Source organism: Acomys russatus, chromosome 7 (assembly GCF_903995435.1).
Source record: "Acomys russatus chromosome 7, mAcoRus1.1, whole genome shotgun sequence".
Lineage (NCBI taxonomy): Eukaryota > Metazoa > Chordata > Mammalia > Rodentia > Muridae > Acomys > Acomys russatus.
Window position 1 is genome coordinate 51,791,281 of NC_067143.1, and position 18,927 is coordinate 51,810,207.

An 18,927-nucleotide genomic window follows, 5' to 3' on the forward strand; every position below is an offset into this window, starting at 1 on the left:
TAGTTCGGTGTGCTGACGTAGCTGAAAGTGACCGCGGGGCTTGACGGGACTTGTAGTTAGAATCTGCGGTCGCCGGTTGCTGCCTACGTTGCTACCTGCAGCGTCGCGGTTACTAAGGAGTGGGTGGGGAAGGCTGTGGCAAGCGCCACCGTGGAGCGACTCCGAGATTTCCGTGAGGCTCGCAGGCGTGCATCCCGCCTGACAGGGTCAACGCCTCCGCGGACTGTTCGGAGGCGGAAACGACGCCGCAGGCAGGTGTGGCTGGAAACTTAAGTTTGCTTGAGTTAAGAGTCTTTCCAGCCCCAGGTGTAGCCTCCTAAGAAGCGGGAAGAGCTAGCTCTCCTTCACCCCCTTTCTGTGCCTGCTGTTAGAACATTAGCTCCATTACTCTATCATCTTAGCTGTTAGTAAGGTTTGGTGTAGAACTGTCACTCATTGAGTGCCTGCTGTCTGCTAGGCAGTACCCTACATGCACTTATATCCATCCATCCTGTGTCAGTCTCAGAAAAATGCTGTTTAGACAAGGAAAGGAACTTACCAGAGAGCATGGGGGTCAGAACACACTTGAAGCCAAGTTTTTAGTTTGTTTTTTTTTTTTTTTTTTTTTTGTTTTTTGTTTTTAAACTTAAAAGCATGTTTCCAGTTTGGCACTCTGATTTTTTACAAGTATTGATTGAGAAAAAACATTGAGCATCAATAACACTTGACACTACTAAGACATATAAGGCAAATAAATCTGGTTGCTAATCTAGAGGCCAGGAATTATCACATAGTGATAGCACTTTATGCCATTTTACATTGCAGTATTTAGGGGTTTTTGGTTTTGTTTGTTTGGTTGTGGTGGTGGTTTTTAGAGACAGGGTTTCTCTGCGTAGCCCTGACTGTCCTGGAACTTGCTCTGTGACCAGGCTGGCCTCAAACTCACAGAGATCCGTCCGCCTCTGCCTCTCGAGTGCTGGGATTACAGGTGTGGGCAACTGTGCCTGGTGCATTATTTAGTTTTTATACCTACATATTTTCCTTAAGTAGACAGATGATTGGCCAAATACTGAATTGGTTAGATATTATTTTGTTTTGTTTTGTTTTTCTGAGACAGGGTCTCACTGTAAGGTCTGGCTGTCCCAAGGACCTAGGCTTGCCTTTGGAGAGCCTCAACCTGAGGTTGGTGTGGTGGAAAACAGTCAGGAAAGCAGGCCATTAAGAAATAGGCTCAAGCTGGGTGGTGGTGGCAGGAGGCAGAGGCAGGCAGATCGTTGCACGTTCGAGGCCAGCCTGGTCTACAAAGTGAGTCCAGGACACAGAGAGACACTGTCTCAAAAAAACAAAAAACCAAAAGAACAAAACAACAACAACAACAACAAAAAGGCCCGAGACCTAGAGAGATGGCTCAGCAGTTAAGAGTACTTAGTATTTTTGTAGAGGGTTCCAGTTCAGTTCCCACCACCCACATAAAGGCTCACAACCACCTATAGTTCCAGGAAGTTCCAGGGGATCCAGTGCCCTGTTTTGTCTTCTGTGGGCCTTGAGTACATATGCATACAAGTAGGCAAAACACTTCTACACATAAAATAAAAAATAAATAATTTCTGAAGGAAATGAAGTGGGCCTGAGATAGTAGCCCAGAGGATCAACCTGGGAATAGGAGGCACAGGAAAATTAACTGCATCAGTCAAGATAAAGACAAGGGAAGGAAATATGCAAATGTATGCAAATAAGGAGCCACAGGGCCTATGTGGGAGGAGGGTGTGGGAGTGATACAGGCATACTGGTGTAGGAAAGAGACAGGCAAAAGATACATGTTTGTTGGAGCTAAGAGGTACTAAAGTCAGCGTGACATTAGCTTTCAGGTTTGAGATTGAGTCCAGAGGTAGCTGAAGTTAACCCTCAGAACTGGACCTTGGACTTTTTCTACCCTAAAGATAAGTTCATGCTTCTATTTAGGGTTACATTCTAGAAAAATGTAACCTAGGAGCTATGTCCCCTTCAGGGCCCTTTAGGTGTAAGTCCGTGTCTACCCACCTATCATATAAACAATCCCTTCCTTTCCATCTGTGCTCCTTGTGGCCTACTTAAACAATACAGCTGCGCTTTCCTGGGCACAATGTGGCTCTTAAAAATCTATGTCCATATCTTTGTTTCTTGTCTTTTGTGTGTGCGCATCTGTGATGCTCAGGATCAAAGCCGGGGCCCTGAGTATCTTACCTACATTCCTAGCCCTCTTTGTTTTCATAGCTATCCTCGTCTTTTACTTGGAATTGTTTTCATTCTGCTATCCCCCCTGAGCCCTGATCCTTCATGCAAGACACAGTTTGGAGCATAAGGCTCCGTATAGCCAAAATGTAGCATAAAATTACTAGGGTTCAAGGCTCCTTCATGACAGGCTAAGAAGAATCACAACATCTCTTTTACAGGTAAAGAGACAGGTAAAGAAACAAAAACAAAAGGAAGGCAAAGCGTCATTCCCGAGGTCAAAGGTCAGGTGAGTACTGTATAGACATGAAACGGGGCCCTGGTGTCCTGGTGCATTTCTAGAGCCTTCTCGTGCAGCTGCAGTCCCAGCATTTTCCAGACAGTGATTTGCTCATGTGATCCCTGTGGTCTGGCTGGCTGTCACCTGGCTGTCACCTGGCTGTCACCTGGCTAGCTGATAGACTGGTTGATCACCAGAGAGGGCTCCTGGAAAACAACTCAGCTGATGTTGTATCTGGTCACCTGTTCTTTTTTAGGGAACTCTAGGCTCTGTCCTGGGTGTCAGGGTGTTCTAGTTTGGCTCTCGATTGCTCTGATAGAACACTGACAAAAAAGCAACTTAGGGAGAAAGGGGTTTATTTGTCTTACATGTTCTGATGACACTTTACCAAGGAGGGAAGCTGGGGTAGGACCGAAGCAGAGACCATCGAGGAATGCTGCTTACTAGCTTGCTTCCTCATACAACCCAGGATACCGTCCCACTGCAACCTGGGTCATCTGACCTCAATCATTAATCAATAAAATATGCCACAGGCCTGGCCATACATAGGCCAGTCTGCTGTCGGCATTTTCTCAGTTGATAGTCACACTTCCTAGATGACACTAACCCTAGTTTGTGTCCGTTGACAAAAACAAACGAAACTAACCAGGAAGTGGGCTTATATCATGGTGTATAAGCCCATGTAAGTCCATACCTATGTTATCATGGGCAAGGCGCCCTGTAACAGTGGGAAGTTGGTGAGGGGAGCAAAAATAACAATAAAGTAAGAAGTATGGTTCTAGAGGTACAGGGTAGCAGAGGAGCACAGGAGGAAAGCCTCCAACCCTTTACAGGGAGCTCAGGGATCGGAATGCACATAGTCCCCACACTAGGCTAGCTTTCAAGTCTGCATTCAACAGATGCTTATGTGGCCTGTCATGTGGTAGAGGTTGTGTTAGGATAAAGTGGCAATTAACTACATAGCACCATCCTTTCCCATGAGGGGAATTAGAGAGCTCAGATTTATACACACACCCTTGGGTCCCAGGAGTGCTGTTGTAGCCTTCCTTTGGCTCATCCATGTCTAGGTCCCATGGGTGGAAGAGAGGCAATAATTGAGCATGTTTCAACCCTGAAGGCTCATGGTCCCATGGGGGTGAGGGTGGGGCTTTGCATAGTTTGTAGTAATTTTATGAAGTCGAAAGCGCTCAAGTCATGAAGGAGAAAATTAAGAAGTGGCTTAATAAATTCAGAGTCCAGCAAGAGCACACGTGTTTCTCACTGAGAAGTTCAGCAAAGGCCTTGTGAACAGGGCGGCGTAGAGAGATGGCTTCTGCCTACACACTTCATCCATTGCTTTCTTTCCTTTTCATCACAGTTCTCTCTGAGGCACAGAATTTCTAGCTTCATTTTCTGTGTGAGAAAACAGACTCAAAGAGGTAACATGGCTCGCCCAAGGCCATCGGTCCAGCTTTGTAGTAGAAACTAGATCCTAACTTAAGCTCCCCGTTCCCTAATTGCCCCTACCCTTCTGCCCCGCCTCTCATACATGTGACTCCGAAGAACCCTTTTCACAGAACACCTCGATCCCAGCTTTCCTCACTGCCCCTGTCCTTTATGTATTCTCCCCCACACTCCCAATACCTCAGTCTCACAGGCTTCATGTACCTACCTTCCCTCAGCCATGGGGCTTGGAAGAGTCTCACAATACCTGAAGCTGCCCCCAAGCAGATTTTTTGATAACCAAAGTCTATTAAAAGAAAAACCTCCAGGAGTCCACAGTTTAAGAAACCCCGATCTTTGAGAGGCGGTCAAGGAGCTGGATTTTAATGGATGAGATCAGCCAGGTGACAGGATCAGAAAGGATATCTTATGCTGGAGCAGCACTAAGGAAGAAGAACAAAGCCAGAACCTCTGATGACCATACAGGCTTGTACGGCTGAGAGGACAGGACTGGCTAGGCTGGAAAGGGGAGGGCACAGACGCCAAGGACCTCAGAGAGCAGGTTTCAAGAGCAGGCCAGGTGGGCCTTGGGCTCAGTGGCAGAGTACCTGCGTGCCATCTCCACCACAGCAAAAGCAAAATGCAAACAAACAAGAGCAATCAGGGCTTGTGGCTTTCCCGTGAGAACCCAGTCAGAGGGAGTGGTGGGAGTTGAGGTTCCATACAGCGCAGGGTTGAGGGAAAGCAGTGGAGAAGGGTAGACTGCTAGACCAATGAGTTGGACTTTTGCCACAACAAATGACCAATAGAAGCATGGGAGAAGAAGAAGGGCCTGGGGTCCAGGGCAGGATCCAGGCTACATTGGGTAGTTCCCTGCTGTGCATTTCCAGACAACAACACATGTTCGTTGTTGGATTTGCAAAACTAAGTAACAGTAGTTTTCTGGTTCTGTGGCGGGTTTTTGTTTGTTTGTTTTTGTTGTTGTTGTTGGTTTGGTTTTTTGAGACAGGGTTTCTCTGTGTAGCCTTGGTTGTCCTGGTCTCTTTTTGTAAACAGGGTGGCCTTGAACTCATGGAGATCTGCCTGCCCCTGCCTCCCAAGTACTGAGATTAAAAGTGTGCCAAGCCACCATGCTTGGCTTTGTGTTGGGTTGTGTTCATTTGTTATTTATTTTTAATATTTATTTATTTATTATGTATACAAATTTCCTTATAGATGGTTGTGAGCCAACATGTGGTTGCTGGGAATTGAACTCATGACCTTTGGAAGAGCAGTCAGTGCTCTTAACCTCTGAGCCATCTCTCCAGCCCTCAGTTGTTTTTTAATAGAATCTCTTACCTTATTACCACCTGTGAAAGTCAAAGAATTTTCATCACAGAAAACAAACAGTAGCCTCTGAGTTGACTGTCTTCCCAGATATGTTTGGTTTGGCCGACACATTGTTATAAAAATGACAGATGAGTTGCTCATGCTTAATAATCAGACTTCTCTTGAAGAGGGAGGTGGGATCTGTACCATTGACTCAGATTTCTGCTTGGCAGCAATCGGGAAGGGCCGAATAGGAGCTGCTCGTGCAGGCACACGCACACTCACATACACATCCCCCCTTCCCTCCTGTCTCTCTGGCATCCAGCTTTCTTCACTCTCTCCCACAGCCTGCCCAACTCCTGTAGAGACCTGTATTTGCCATGCTTGGCTTCTTATGTAGGTCTCTGCAAGGTCTGGCACCACACTCTGATAAAGGCGAATAGATACAGATGAGAAATACAAGTGTGTGTGTGTGTGTGTGTGTGTGTGTGTGTGTGTGTGTGTGTTGTGTGTGTGTTGTGTGTGTGTGTTGTGTGTGTGTGTGTTGTGTTGTGTGTGTGTGGTGCTGGGGTTGGGCTTAAGCTCTTGCACATGCCAGGCAAGTGCATTACTGCATCAGTTCTTCTTCATCTTTCCTGAACTCTGCAGCCTTTTTAACTTCCTGTTTTCTGAGTGACAGGTGATAAATTTAACTCTGATTAGGGGTGGCAACTCCTCTGGGGAATTAACCTAAACACAGTAGCAATATGGTAGTAATAAATTTAAAATGCCCAGGTCAGACCCTGGAGGAAGAACCATACTCACTTACCAATTTCTGCCTGTATACATGCATGTGCACACATTTCTGTATGTATATATATATACATGTACATACATTTCTGTCTGTATTCATACATGTGCATTCGTTTCTATCTGTATACATGCATGTGCATTCGTTTCTATCTGTATACATGCATGTGCATTTGTTTCTGTCTGTATACATGCATGTGCATACATGTACAACTGACAGAAAGTGAAAGATTAGTTTCTTTATATTCTTTTTCTTCTTTATGTGGTAGAGAAATGGGCCAGTCAGGATATATAAAATGTCTTCCTCATTGCAACTGTCCCTGAGAGAACTTTCCTTCCCTGTCCCCCCACCCCCACCCCCTACCTCCCCTCAGTGGAGGAATCCCTCCCTTGGGCTCAGCATACCCTTCCTTGTGATTGCTCCCAGATAAGGTAAGGCCGCCCACCTTTCTCATTCTCTCCTCTTCCAACCTGCTCATCCCTCTTGGTGATAGGTATCGCTGAGCCTTTCTCATCCTGTTAGCAGTGCTCCTCATAGAAAAACGATCACTGCGTGCCAAGTGCTGCTTACTCTCTCCTAAACCCATCCACAGGCATTTTCTCATTAGAACATCAAACCAGGTCCATGGAAGAAGTCCCCATTTCACAGAGGGAGACCCTGAGGCAGGGTGGTGAAATGCGAAATAATTTAGGTGTCCAAGGCATTCTCACCAGCCTTTGAACCATGTGGACTCCATGCTCTGTAGTGGCTGCCCTTCGAGGCTGGGGATTAGAGTAAGTGCATCTCCAGACACTCACTCCCTATACCCCACAGCCCAGGTCCCCACCTCTTCTCTCCACTCTGCCTTATTGCTTGCCTTGCCTGGTCATCTCACAGCCGAGGCCTTTGGAAGCCTTTTGCACCCCCTTCCTCTCTCTACTCTTCCGTCCATCAGGATTTAGTTCTCTGCTTCCCTGGAAGCTGATTGCTAGCTCCTCGTGGCCTGTGTTAGGTCTTCACCCACCCTGATTTCCCAGCTCTTCCTCTCTCGGATGTTTCCCTGAGCTCTGTGGTGCCTTGCTTTACTTGATAGCTCTCCAGGTCGGGCATCCTCCACAGTCCTGTTCACTTCCCTACAATTACTTCCTGGTTGTGTTTCAGTTTCTGGGTTTTGTTTCTTTGGTGGGTTGGGTTTTCTGTTTTTTGTGGGGTTTTTGTTTGTTTGTTTGTTTTTTTGTGGTTTCTCTTCTCCCCTGTGTCCCCAGTCCCCCGGCCCCACTTCCTTTTCCCCTCTGACTGGGTTCTCACAGGAAAGCCACAGGCCCTAATTGTTCTTGTTTGTTTGCATTTTGCTTTTGCTGTGGTGGAGATGGCACGCAGGTGCTCTGCCACTGAGCCCAAGGCCCACCCTGCCTGCTCTTGAAAGTTGCTCTCTAAGGTCCTTGGCGTCTGTGCCCTCCCCTTTCCAGCCTAGCCAGTCCTGTCCTCTCAGCCCTACAAGCTTGTAGGGTAATGAGTGATTCTGGTGTTTACTCCCTCTGTGTTACGCGGGCCCTCATAACTTGCACTGGTTTGGTAGGTACCCCCTACTTGCAGTCCCAAGTGCCAGACCTCCCTTTCTCAAGCACAGCTCTGGTCACAGCTTATGTGAAGGTCAGAAGCTGACTTTGTCTCCCCAGTCACCTACAGTTGGAGACCACAATTCCCCCACCCCCACCCCTACCCCTCATTGCAAATAGCCTTCAGGGGCAGGCACTGTCTTTCCTCTTGAGTCTTACTATCAAGAGTTCTTCCTGAGATGGACCGTTTCTTCTTGGTGCCACAATGCTGTCGGTCCTGTAGCTCTTTCTGTTTGGACTGTTTACTCTTTGTCAGTAAATTCAGTTTAGCCCTCAAACCAGATTCATCCAGTCCACACTTTTTCAAAAATGTGAGCCCCCCCCCCCTTACTCTGAACTCTGTTAAAACAACGACAACGGCCCTGACATTTGACCAACGCACTCTTCTGTGAAGGTATGTCATTGCCCCCACTTTCCAGATGAGGACTCTGTGACCCAGGGAGTAGAGGAGCTTGCTTATTGAACAACATAGCAGGACAGAACCAGCACTCAAACCAGGTGGTCTGAGCCTAATCTAGGATTCTGCTGAATCAGGACTGGTTTGAACTGGAAAGCCCAGTTTCTGCCTCCCTATTCTGTTCACAGCAGCCCTGTTTCTGAAGCAGAGCCTTGTGGTCCTCCGACATAGGATGCACAGGGCACAGGGGTCTTGATGGGCTCACGAATGGCACTGGGGGGAGGGCTCCCCTGAACCCTTTCACTCTTCCGACTCTCCCCCTGCCCCTTTGTCCCTCAGGGAGATGGTATCTTCAGGAATGTACAAAATGGACACTGGCAATCCTTGCCTCAACAACTGCTTTCCAGCCAAAAGTCTCCTTCGGATGCCGGAAGAAGGTGAGCTGACTTCTCTAGCTGCTGCCCTGTCTCCACCCCTGCTCTCCCTGCCTTGCAGAGTTTTCCTCATTTCCTCCTATGCCGCTCAGTCCCGTCCTCCACCCCCCCCACACACACCCCTTTTTGCAGGAGCCTCATTGGGCCTTCTGCAGTGTGCTTCTATCCACAGTGACTTCTGTTCAGTGGCCTCCCACTGCTGACACCTACAGAGACGCTCCATGTCCTTCACAGTCTAACCGGCCCTGAATCTGTGCCATGGCCCCTTTCCTTTATTTATGTGTCTTTCCCGGGATGCTCTTTTCCAACGCTTTCGATTTGTTCTGAGTATGCCAGCCTTTACTCCAGATAGCCGCAGTCTCCCAACTCATGAAGCCCTACCCTCCTCCCACTTTTTACAACAGACCATCTTATGACCCCTTAGTCTGTGATGTGTCTTTCATCTCATTTCTCTTATTGGGTGACTAATCAAACTCCGTTCAGCTCCTAAATGAAAATGCTAATACTTCTCTGGTAGTTTTTCAAATATCCATCTAGTTATGGACTCCCCCGGAGCAGGGACTTCTAGAAGGAGCACAGCCTTATAAATGGAACACTGTCGAGAAGTTAGGTAGCTCTGATGCTTGAGATGGGTAGGTCAAGAGAGAAGTACACCTTCTTTAACCCCTGGTTTTGTGACTTGTTGCCTGCTGTACTGTCGGTATTCCTTTTTCATCAGTGGGGGCATTGACTAGTCAATGCTTAAAGTATGAGTCAGGGAAACCTTATAGGTCTTTATATATACATATATAGTATATATTTTCCATAAATATAGACCTGATAAGGTTTAATTTATAAACCAGGAATAGTATGAGATTAACATACAGAGTTAAAACTGTTCTAGTCAGTTAATAGTAAATAGAATAATTATATCGATGTGCTGTAGTGAATAAGTTATTTAAAATTATTCTTTATTTCTGGAATTCCACTTAGTATTTTTAGGCCATAGTTGAGTACCAGAACCTAAAACACACACACACACACACACACACACACACACACACACACACACACAAACTTAAATAAAGGGGCCACAGAGCCAGATGTGGTGGCACGCACCTTTAATCCCAGCACTCAAAGAAGCAGAGGCGGGTGAATCTCTGAGTTCGAGGCCAACCTGTTCTACAAAGTGAGTCCAGGACAGCGAAGGCTACACAGAGAAAGCCTGTCTCAGAAAACCAGCAGAAGTGGCAAGACTCAGCCAGAGTGCCATGAGAAGTTCTCTGGAGTGATTCTCTTTGCAAAGTTGAGTGTCAAAAAACAAAGACCAACAAAGTGATGTGAACCATTGCAAAGCATAGTGATGCAAAAGCATTGTCTCACTGCCTGTGGCTTCTATTTATTCCTTCTCAGAGTCCACACAAGGATGTTTTTCAGCTGGCAGAAAAACAAAACAAAACAAAGCAGTAACAAAAAACCACGCCCCTCATACAAGACAGCTTCCAGCAAAACATTGCATGCTTTCTCACACAATGCTTTCAGCTAATAAAGATCACAAGTCTGTCTTCAGTCATGGAAAAAACATTCCCACATCCCACACTTGGGTCTCAAACAAAAAACACATTCACATGACACAACTGAGTCTTCAAAGAAACCAGAAACTTCTACTTCAACTATCAATATGAATTTATGCTTTCTCTCCCTCCCTCCCTCCCTCAGTATCTCCTCCCACCCCGACACACAGAGTTAGAGACAGACAGACAGACAGAGGAAGGAGGAAGAGGGGTGTTGTCTGCATGTGTTGGTTGGCATACATACTCACCGAGAGCAAGGAGTATTGAAGCAGTGAAGAAGATGCTTGTTTCCTGGGTCTTGGTTTCTAAATACTATTCTGCAATGAGAGGAGTAAGAGCTCCCCAGAAAAATAGGTGTTCACGGGTCTGAGGCAAGGAAAGGAGAAATCAGCTTGGGGCCTTAAACATCTGTGGTACCAGAAAGTAAAGAAGGCCTCAGAAAAACACTGAGGGCAGGTTGAAAGGACACAGAAGCCAGATGACAGAGCCAAATCTGGGACAGTCTAAACAGAGAAATAAGTAATGGTAGGTGGGATTGGGTTGTAAACCATGCAAGGAATATTCATGAGTCCATAATGATATAAATAACCATTTAGGTAGGAGAGAAGAAACATCTTTTCCTTGTGGTAAAAATTTCATGAGCAAATAGAGAGGACATGAGGGAAATACAAAATAACTATTAAAGCATCACCATGGTTTTTTTTTTTTTTTTTTTTTTTTTTTTTTTTCAGGTAAAACCTGCATTTGGATAATATGTCAGTCAGGGTTCATTAAAGAAGTAAGGCTAGTAGAAGATAGGTAGGTGGATGGATGGATGGATGGATGGATGGATGGATAGACGGATGGACGGACTGACGACGGACAGACAGACAGACAGACAAATTGAGCAGGTGAGAAGATAGAATAGGAGTTGGCTTATGTGGCTATAGAGGCTTTAGGTAACTGCTGAGGAAAAGCCGATTCTGGAGTGGGTGTGCGTTTGCTTGTTTCCTGATGGTGAGGATGAAGCCCAGTGCTTTGCACAAGCTGCGTAAGTGTGTTCTACCACTGAGCTACATCCCAGCCCATCGCCCCCCCCCCCTTTTTTTTTTATTCCTTTTGAAACTGAATCTCTCTAGGCATTCCTGGCCGTCCTAGAACTCACTATGTAGACAAGTTGACCTTAAACTCACAACGATCTGCCTTCCTCTGACCTGGAATGCTAGAATTAAAGGCATGAACCACCATGCCTCACCCTCACCACTGCCACCATTGTAGTCTTGAAGTAGGACTTCTTTTTCCTCTAGGAAATCTCAGGACTTGCTCCTTAAGTTTTTCAGCTAACAGAGTCAGGTAAGGCTACCTGTGTTATCCCGTGCCTCTCTTACTAACATCATCTCATCACAAAATACCATCACAGAGGCACACAGTGTTTAAACAATTGCAGATTATAGCACAGGGAAGCTGACACACAGCTATTTGGGATACTACAGGAAGCAGGTAGAATCAAGAGAAATGAGACATTCGAACAACGTTCTAGGTATAGTTATTAATAACAAAGATAAAAATAGGAACTTCTCAGTAGTGAAATCAGGTAGACCCTGCTCTGAATGAGTAACCGAAATCAGCACCATAAGGCTGGGGGGCTGGGGTCCGGGGGGGATGGGGTCCTGGGAGCTGGGGGCCTGCGGAGGTGGTTCAGTAGGGAGGGGCACTTGCAGCAAGTGTGAGGACCCATCCCCAGCAGCCATGTAAAAGCTGGGCATGGGCATATATGCCTGTCACCCCAGAATTAGGGGCAAAGACAGGAAGATTTCTGGGGTTTGCTGGCTGGCCAGCATAGCTGAAATTGTGAGCTTTCAATTCACAAGACACACTGTGTCAAGGGGACATGGTAGAGGGTAATAGAGACACATGTCTCTCTGGCTTCTCCATGCACAGCCGAACACACATGTGAACATGCTCTCACATACCATGTAGCATATATCACATACACACACACACATAGAATAAACATTGTAGCATCAGTGTGTTGTATGACAGTACCCTCCTACAACCCTAGCACTCAGGAGGCTGGGGCAGAAGGATTGTGAGTTTGAGGCCAGCCTGGGATGCATGCGAGAACCTGTCTCAAAACAAGTGACCACCACCAGAAATAACACATAGTAAGTTCCTGGAAATGGAGCATAGAACAAGGCACTGTTTCTGTTGCCAAGTTCAAAGCCTCATTCTGATCATGGGAAATCATCAGATAAGTCCACACTCGGAGATATCTTATCTTGAATATCTTAACATTTGGTATTTACCCGACATGTACGCTTCACAAGCGTCAAGCCTGCTGAAGGATAAAGAGGAACGGAGGACTGTCCCTCTAGCTGGAGCCATGCCAGTGGCATGTGATGTGAGATCCTGGCCTGGATCCTGAGATGGGGGCCGGGGAAGATATTAATCAGGAATCTGGCAGATCTCAAAGAAGCCTGACATTAGTAGCTGATGTTGCATCAACGCTAATGGCTCAGTTACAGTAATTGTGTGGCTGTTACATAAGACCAGAACAGAAAGGAAGCTGGGTGAAGCCCATGTGGCTATTTGTACCAGTTTTTCAACTTTTCCTTAAGTATAAAATTATCTTAAAATGAAAACTCATAAAGAGAAAACAAACAAACAAACAAACAAACAAACAAACAAACCCTACCTCGATCCTCCTTTCTGCTAAAAGCCTGTATCGTTACCAGGCTGAGTTTGGCTTCAGCACGTTTTATGATCTGCCTCTCGTGACCCCTTCATGTCACACTGACCTCCTGGCACATCTGGGCCTTTCCTCTTGACCACTTTGAGTTTTCACACCAGCTCATACTGTTGTCTTCAGGAGTCAGGGGTATGAAGAGTGAGTCAAGGAGTCTATGTCACGGGTAAGGCAGCCTCTGGTGGTGAGGTACCAGACTGCCTGGCCCACATCAGGAGTAGAAAAATGTCTCACATGAGACCGGAACAGGCTGGCTGGCAGCAGTGGTCCAGTGTGGGGCCAAGCCCTGGCAGCAGGGCTAGGAGCTGCTGCAAGCCAGAGCCCGTGGCCCCAGCCTGGACCCTACAGCTGCTCTGTGCTGTGTCACCCAGGCCTTTCACACTTGTGGGGTTTGTTTGTTGTTGCTGCTGCTGCTGTTGCCGCTCTCCCCTCTCCTAGACTTTCACAGTGTCAATCCTTATCTAGTGAATTCCTTCAGCTGTAACTAGATCTACCTCATGCTGGTTGCTCCCCTGGGCTTCCACAGCACCTCAGATACCACTGAGCTCCTGGGGGTCAGGGCTCCTGTTGCGTTCATTCCCATAACCCCAGCCCTTGGTACAAAACAGATGTCCACAAACGTCTAGACAGATGATTATGTGGCTTCACTAAGTCATTTGTTTAGCAGCAGTCATGGTGGTGAGCTCTGTGCAAGCCGTCAGGACATGAAGATGAGTTAGTCAGACAAGGCCCCTGCTGCTGCACAGTTGCTATTCCAGAGGGGAACGTGAGCAACACACGAGTAAATAAATAATAAAGCTACAGATTGCAATTAATGCCATGAGTAGATTAATTGCTAATGTGAAAAAGAGCGGATTATAGTATGTCTTCATGATTTTAAATGGACTTACTATGAACTTCATAATCATTTTTGTTTGTTTGTTTTTCTAGACAGGGTTCCTCTGTGTAGCCCTGGCTATCCTGAACTCACTTTGTTCAAGCTGGCCATGAATCTACAGAGCTCTGCCTGCCTCTGCCTCTGAATGAATGAGTGCTGGGATTAAAGGCATGTACCACCATGCCCAGTTAATCTTTTTCCTCCCTCACTGTTCCATTCTTCCCCACAGGCCAAGGACACTGGTTAGTGACTCGGAAAGGCAGCATGAAGAAGGGTGTGGCTAAGGCATCCAAAGAAGGTCAGGAAAACCTGAAGAAGGTTTCCTTTGATACTGGGCTGAAGAAAGTATCTCGGCGGGATAGCCATGCAGACATCCTTGGGCACGTCTTGGACCGGGCTTTTCTGGTGAGAGTAAATGCATTCCTGAGTGGCTGGCAGCATTATCTAAGGTGGGGAGGGGAAGGATGAGGAACTCCTGCCCCCCATTTTTTGCTCTAGTCTCACTCAGGGCAAGGACTTGTCTTGCGCAGGACCCACTAGTCCTATCCCACTCCAAGCTATGAGAGTGTGGCTGGTGATGAAAGAACCCTGGAAATTTCCTTTAACATGTGAAGCCTTACACACACCCTGTAAGATAGACCCAGTGTTTCCATCGTTATTATATTGTTGCTACTGGTAGATGAGGAGGAAAAGAGGCCCCATATAAAGATAGTAAAACACCAGACTATGATTAGAACCCCATCTACTGACTCTAAAACCTATACCTTTATATATTGTGTACAATGGCCAGATATGGTGGCACACACCTTTAATCTCTGTACTTGGGAGGCAGAGGCAGGTGGGTCTCTGTGAGTTCTCATATGGAGATCCTGGCTCCAAAAGAAAAAGATACTTTATGAAGTGAGTGATTTTATGTGAGTCAGAAAGCCTAGTGTTTCAGGAATAAAGGGTAAATAGGGGGTCCCGTGACAGTGCCAAGGTGGAGCGAGAGATTCTTGTGTGCCATGCTGTGCTCTACCCTGGAGTGACTTCTCCAGGATCCAGTGAGACCAGGGCAGTCCCACTCTCTCAAAGCTGTAAGCCTTTGTGCTTTGGTTTTAGTATCTGCCTGGAAGCAGGAGGCTTCCCGGCCTGAGGCAGCCTCTCTGAGGAGAGCGGGGTGCTGGCCTGGAGAGCAGCCAGGTAGTTTCACATCTGCTCCATGCAGTGCTTCAGTAGCTTTGCAAAGCAAGATGGATTTGCAGATTAATATTAATGGGCAGCCTGGGTTCTCACTGCTCCCAGAGTAGAACGCTGGCAGCCCCACTTGTTCCCACATTCTGCTTGTGAGTCCCAAGAGATGCATATCAGAGGCTGCAAGAGATCGAGCTCGGCTCTACCTCACCTCACTGAGCAGCACAAGCTTTCCTCAGAGCCTGTGGGCTTGGTTTCACTGTGATGACCCCTCTTCCCTGAAAGGACAGAGGACTGAAAGAGCGGAACTGAGGTGGGGCGGACTGTCTCACTGCAGTGTTCTTTCCCCCTTCCTTATTTCTAAATGCAATTGGCCCTGTATATCCACCATTCCGTGTCCACAGATTCAAACAGCCACAAACTGAAACGTCTGAAAAAAATAAAGCAAAAGCTGGGTGTGGTTGATCATATCTTTAATCCCAGCACTCAGGGAGGAAGAGGCAGGCAGATTACTGTGAGTTCAGGGCCAGCCTGGTCTACAAAGTGAGTCCAGGACAGCCAAGGCTACATACAAAGAAACTCTGTCTCAAACAAACAAACAAACAAACAAACAAACAAAACAAACCTTTTTCTCTGTACTACACATGTGCATACTTTTATATTACCATTCCTTAAATTATATGGTATAACAACTATTTACATATTATTTGTACATATTATTAGGTATTATCAATAACCCAGAAATGGTTTGAAGCATACAGGAGGATATACATAGGTTTAAATAAATACTACACCATTTTAAATGATGGATTTGAGGGCTGATGGCTCAGTGGTTGAAAACATTAGCACTCTTCCATAATACCCAGGTTCAATTCTCAGCCTTCACATGGAAGTTTAAGGTATCTGAAACTCCATTTCCTAGGGATCTGAAGCTCTCTTCTAACTTCCACAGGTATCAGACACACAAGTGGTGCACAGGCATATAGGAAAACACCTGGGCATATAAAGTACAGTTAATTTTTTAGATTAGAAATGAGGCACTTAAATGTCCCTGTTTTCGTATCCTAGTGTTTCCAGAAGTTGTAGGGGATGGCTGTCCATGTGAGCATCCACATTTAATTGTCATGGTTTGCTGCCTGCATTGCTGCTTTGGATAGGAGAGACGATGAGAATGCTTTTCAGAGTAGGGCATCTCTATGCTGCCTGTCAGTTCGCTGGTACCTCAGGCTGTACCACTGAACACAACCCATGGACCACACATCTCCAAATACATCATTTGGGGTTATATTACCTCTGTGTTAGCACAAACTAACTAGTCACCAGGACTGTAACCTGGGGCTGTATGTTATACCTGCCTCTTGTCCTCTGTCCACACTCGTGCCTTGACCAAGTCCTGGTAGTTCTGTTCAACAGTCATCAAGTCTACCTTCCTCTTCCTTTCATCTCCTGCTACAATTTTTTGTTTTGTTTTGTTTTTCAAGATAGTGTTTCTCTGTGTATCCCTGGCTGGTCTGGAACTTACTCTGTAGACCAGGATAGCCTCGAAACTCACAGAGATCCACCTGCCTCTGTCTCCCAAGGGCTGGGATTAAAATAAAGGCGTGTGCCACCACCTGGCTCCGGCTACAAGTCTTTCCTGGGCCACCATCCTCTTTTATTGAACTAACTATGTAACTCTCAAACTAGCTCAAACCAATTAGAACGTGTTTCTTTTGGGTCATGGAGATGGCTGAGTGGGTAAAATCTTTTGCTGTACAAAGCCGGACAACCTGAGTTCCTGCTCCAGGAAGGGGGGTAGAAGGAAAGAACCAACTCCCAAAAGTTGTCCTCTAACTTTCATATGTATGATATGGTACGTGCACACATGTACACAGTCCCACATGCTGCTGATAATAATAATAATCATCTAGAATGCTTCTATTTCACACACATGCCCGAGGCATTGCTTAGGGTCCCTTACATAATGGTTATAGGGCACCCCCCAAGGCTCAGCCTCCTCCTGTCTTTCTGCGCTGTCATTCTCAGCATGCTGACTTTTCCTCTTGGGCTGACCCCCTTCATCATTCAAAAATGGCTGCAGAAATTCTGATCATCACACTCATTCACAGAGGACAACATCCAGAGGTAGAGAAGGAATTGCCACTATACCATGCCTGTCTTTAGAAGAAAGGGCATCCAAACTGGGCGTGGTGGCGCACGCCTTTAATCCCAGCATTTGGGAGGCAGAGGCAGGAAGATCTCTGTGAGTTTGAGGCCAGCCTGGTCTACAAAGAGTCCAGGACAGCCAGGGATACACAGAGAAAGTCTGTCTTGGGAAAAAAAGAAAGAAAGAAAGAAAGAAAGAAAGAAAGAAAGAAAGAAAGAAAGAAAGAAAGAAAAGAAAAGAAAAGGCATTCTTAAACTGGTCACTGACTTCTACTCTCAGCAGCCAGCATCTCATTGGCCTGACCTACACATACAGTTGTTGGTTGGAGGAATGAGACCTTGACAGTTGGCTGGGACAGGTTAAGACTTGTTCTTGGGGCTGCAATGAGGACATGTCCACTTTAAGGAAGGTAAATGACCTTAGTGTTCTCTCACAGGGGCGATGTAGATGAGTGTTTATTGGAAAGGTTGTCAACAACATCTGGCGCATTGATCTTTTCTGTGTTCTTATCCTTTCTAAGTAGGTCAGACATACTGATGTTTATGAGACTGCTGTCAGCCCCTCCTTAACCCGAGCTCTTGCTCAGAGCCAGTGTGGATCCGCATGGTCTCACAACTCCCACTCTAAAATCACCTTGCCTTCTGCCCAGGAGGCCTTCACGCTCCCTGCCCACTTTATAGGATCATCTGCTCAGCTCTTGGCTATCGGTTGGAAAAACCGCTTCAAGCAAATGTTTCCTCTTTTTAAGGCTAAGGTCAGGGTCCCCCTGTTTCCATATCCCAGGGGTTCCTGAATTTCTCCCATAAAATAATCATTACAATTCTAAGTACTTGCCATTTGCCTTCTCCCTAAGTGGGTGCTCTGTGAAGGAGTAGGGGGCACCTGCTGCTTCCCCACTGTCTCCTCTGAGTCTGATTAGAATGTCTTCCTAATGGGCACCATATAGGATGGACCATAATGGGTGGGACAAGGAACTGCACAGCATTAAGCGACGAGCTATTCTGAAGCTGATATCTGATCCTAACCCTTTTCACTCTGTACAGTGACATAAGGCAGACAAAAGTACATAGTTTGGTGATTACAAAGGGGGAAGTAAACCCTTCACCTAAGTAATACTGGAAAAGAGAGCTTTAGCACACCTAATAAGTCATAAGATCTACTACTTACACCAACGTGGGGGTTCAGCGAGGGTTAAACAGAAGTTTGTTAATATAGTCGGTATGGTTCACGGCCCAAAGTTGTACTTAGTTAACACTTGGTGAGTGAGTGAATGGATGGATGAATGCACAGACGAACACATGGCGAGTCCAGGAGAGTGCCCAGTGAGAAAGCACTCCACAGAAACAGCCGGACTCACTGTGTTTTGTTGGGGCCCTGGGGTTCCAGCTGAAGCACCACTGTGTGGCGAAGCCAGCCGACCTCTGCACTATCAACGTGAGCGGCATGAAGTTCTCCAAGGTGAGGCCAGCAGCCAAGGCGTGACCGAGCCAGATGTGAGGGGGCACCCGGATGCTCTGGTTTGTGTAAAGCACCCCCCATTAGTCCCTGGGAACTAGAAATCAGTTATGTAGAAAAAGGGGAGGAGTGAAGGGCAGACAAGGACTCACCAGGCAGAAACAATATCCATATACAAATTTGCTATAAATTTGGTATTTGTAAGAATTATAAAACTCACCTTAGGAATCTGTTCTTGAGACTGGGGCATAGAACATGGTGTGAACAGGTCAGGGAGTTTGGCCATGGTAGAGTGTAATTCCTTGTGTGGAATTCCCGTCACAGCGTTTACCATATGGCAGGGGTAGAGAAGCTCTTACGATGAGGAGGAGTATGCGCAACACCGTTGTTTGTAGTAATGGAAATTGTGAAACAGACTATGTACCCACTAGAAAGAAATAACGTGTCATACACTCAAGCAAGGAATTCAAGTGGATAAGTGGGACTTGTGTATCAACACAGATTAATCTCCAAAGAGCTGCACGCAGCTCATGTAAGTCTCAAAGACATACACTTGAGTAAAAAAGGCACACTTTACCG

General features: G+C 46.4%; 2 protein-coding genes across 3 annotated transcripts in view; one reads left to right on the forward strand and one right to left on the reverse strand.

The window, feature by feature from the left end:
- Positions 1 to 18,927, reverse strand: part of Serpinh1 (serpin family H member 1) — a 671,742-nt gene that overhangs the window by 480,881 nt on the left and 171,934 nt on the right. The window lies entirely within an intron of this gene.
- Positions 23 to 18,927, forward strand: part of Xrra1 (X-ray radiation resistance associated 1) — a 70,015-nt gene continuing 51,110 nt past the window's right edge. The window contains exons 1-5 of the mRNA XM_051149032.1: positions 23 to 255; positions 2,412 to 2,479; positions 8,325 to 8,422; positions 13,804 to 13,979; positions 18,280 to 18,351. Of these exons, the coding sequence (XP_051004989.1) occupies positions 8,329 to 8,422; positions 13,804 to 13,979; positions 18,280 to 18,351 (342 nt within the window). The 5' untranslated portion in view covers positions 23 to 255; positions 2,412 to 2,479; positions 8,325 to 8,328. The remainder of the gene's footprint in view (positions 256 to 2,411; positions 2,480 to 8,324; positions 8,423 to 13,803; positions 13,980 to 18,279; positions 18,352 to 18,927) is intronic.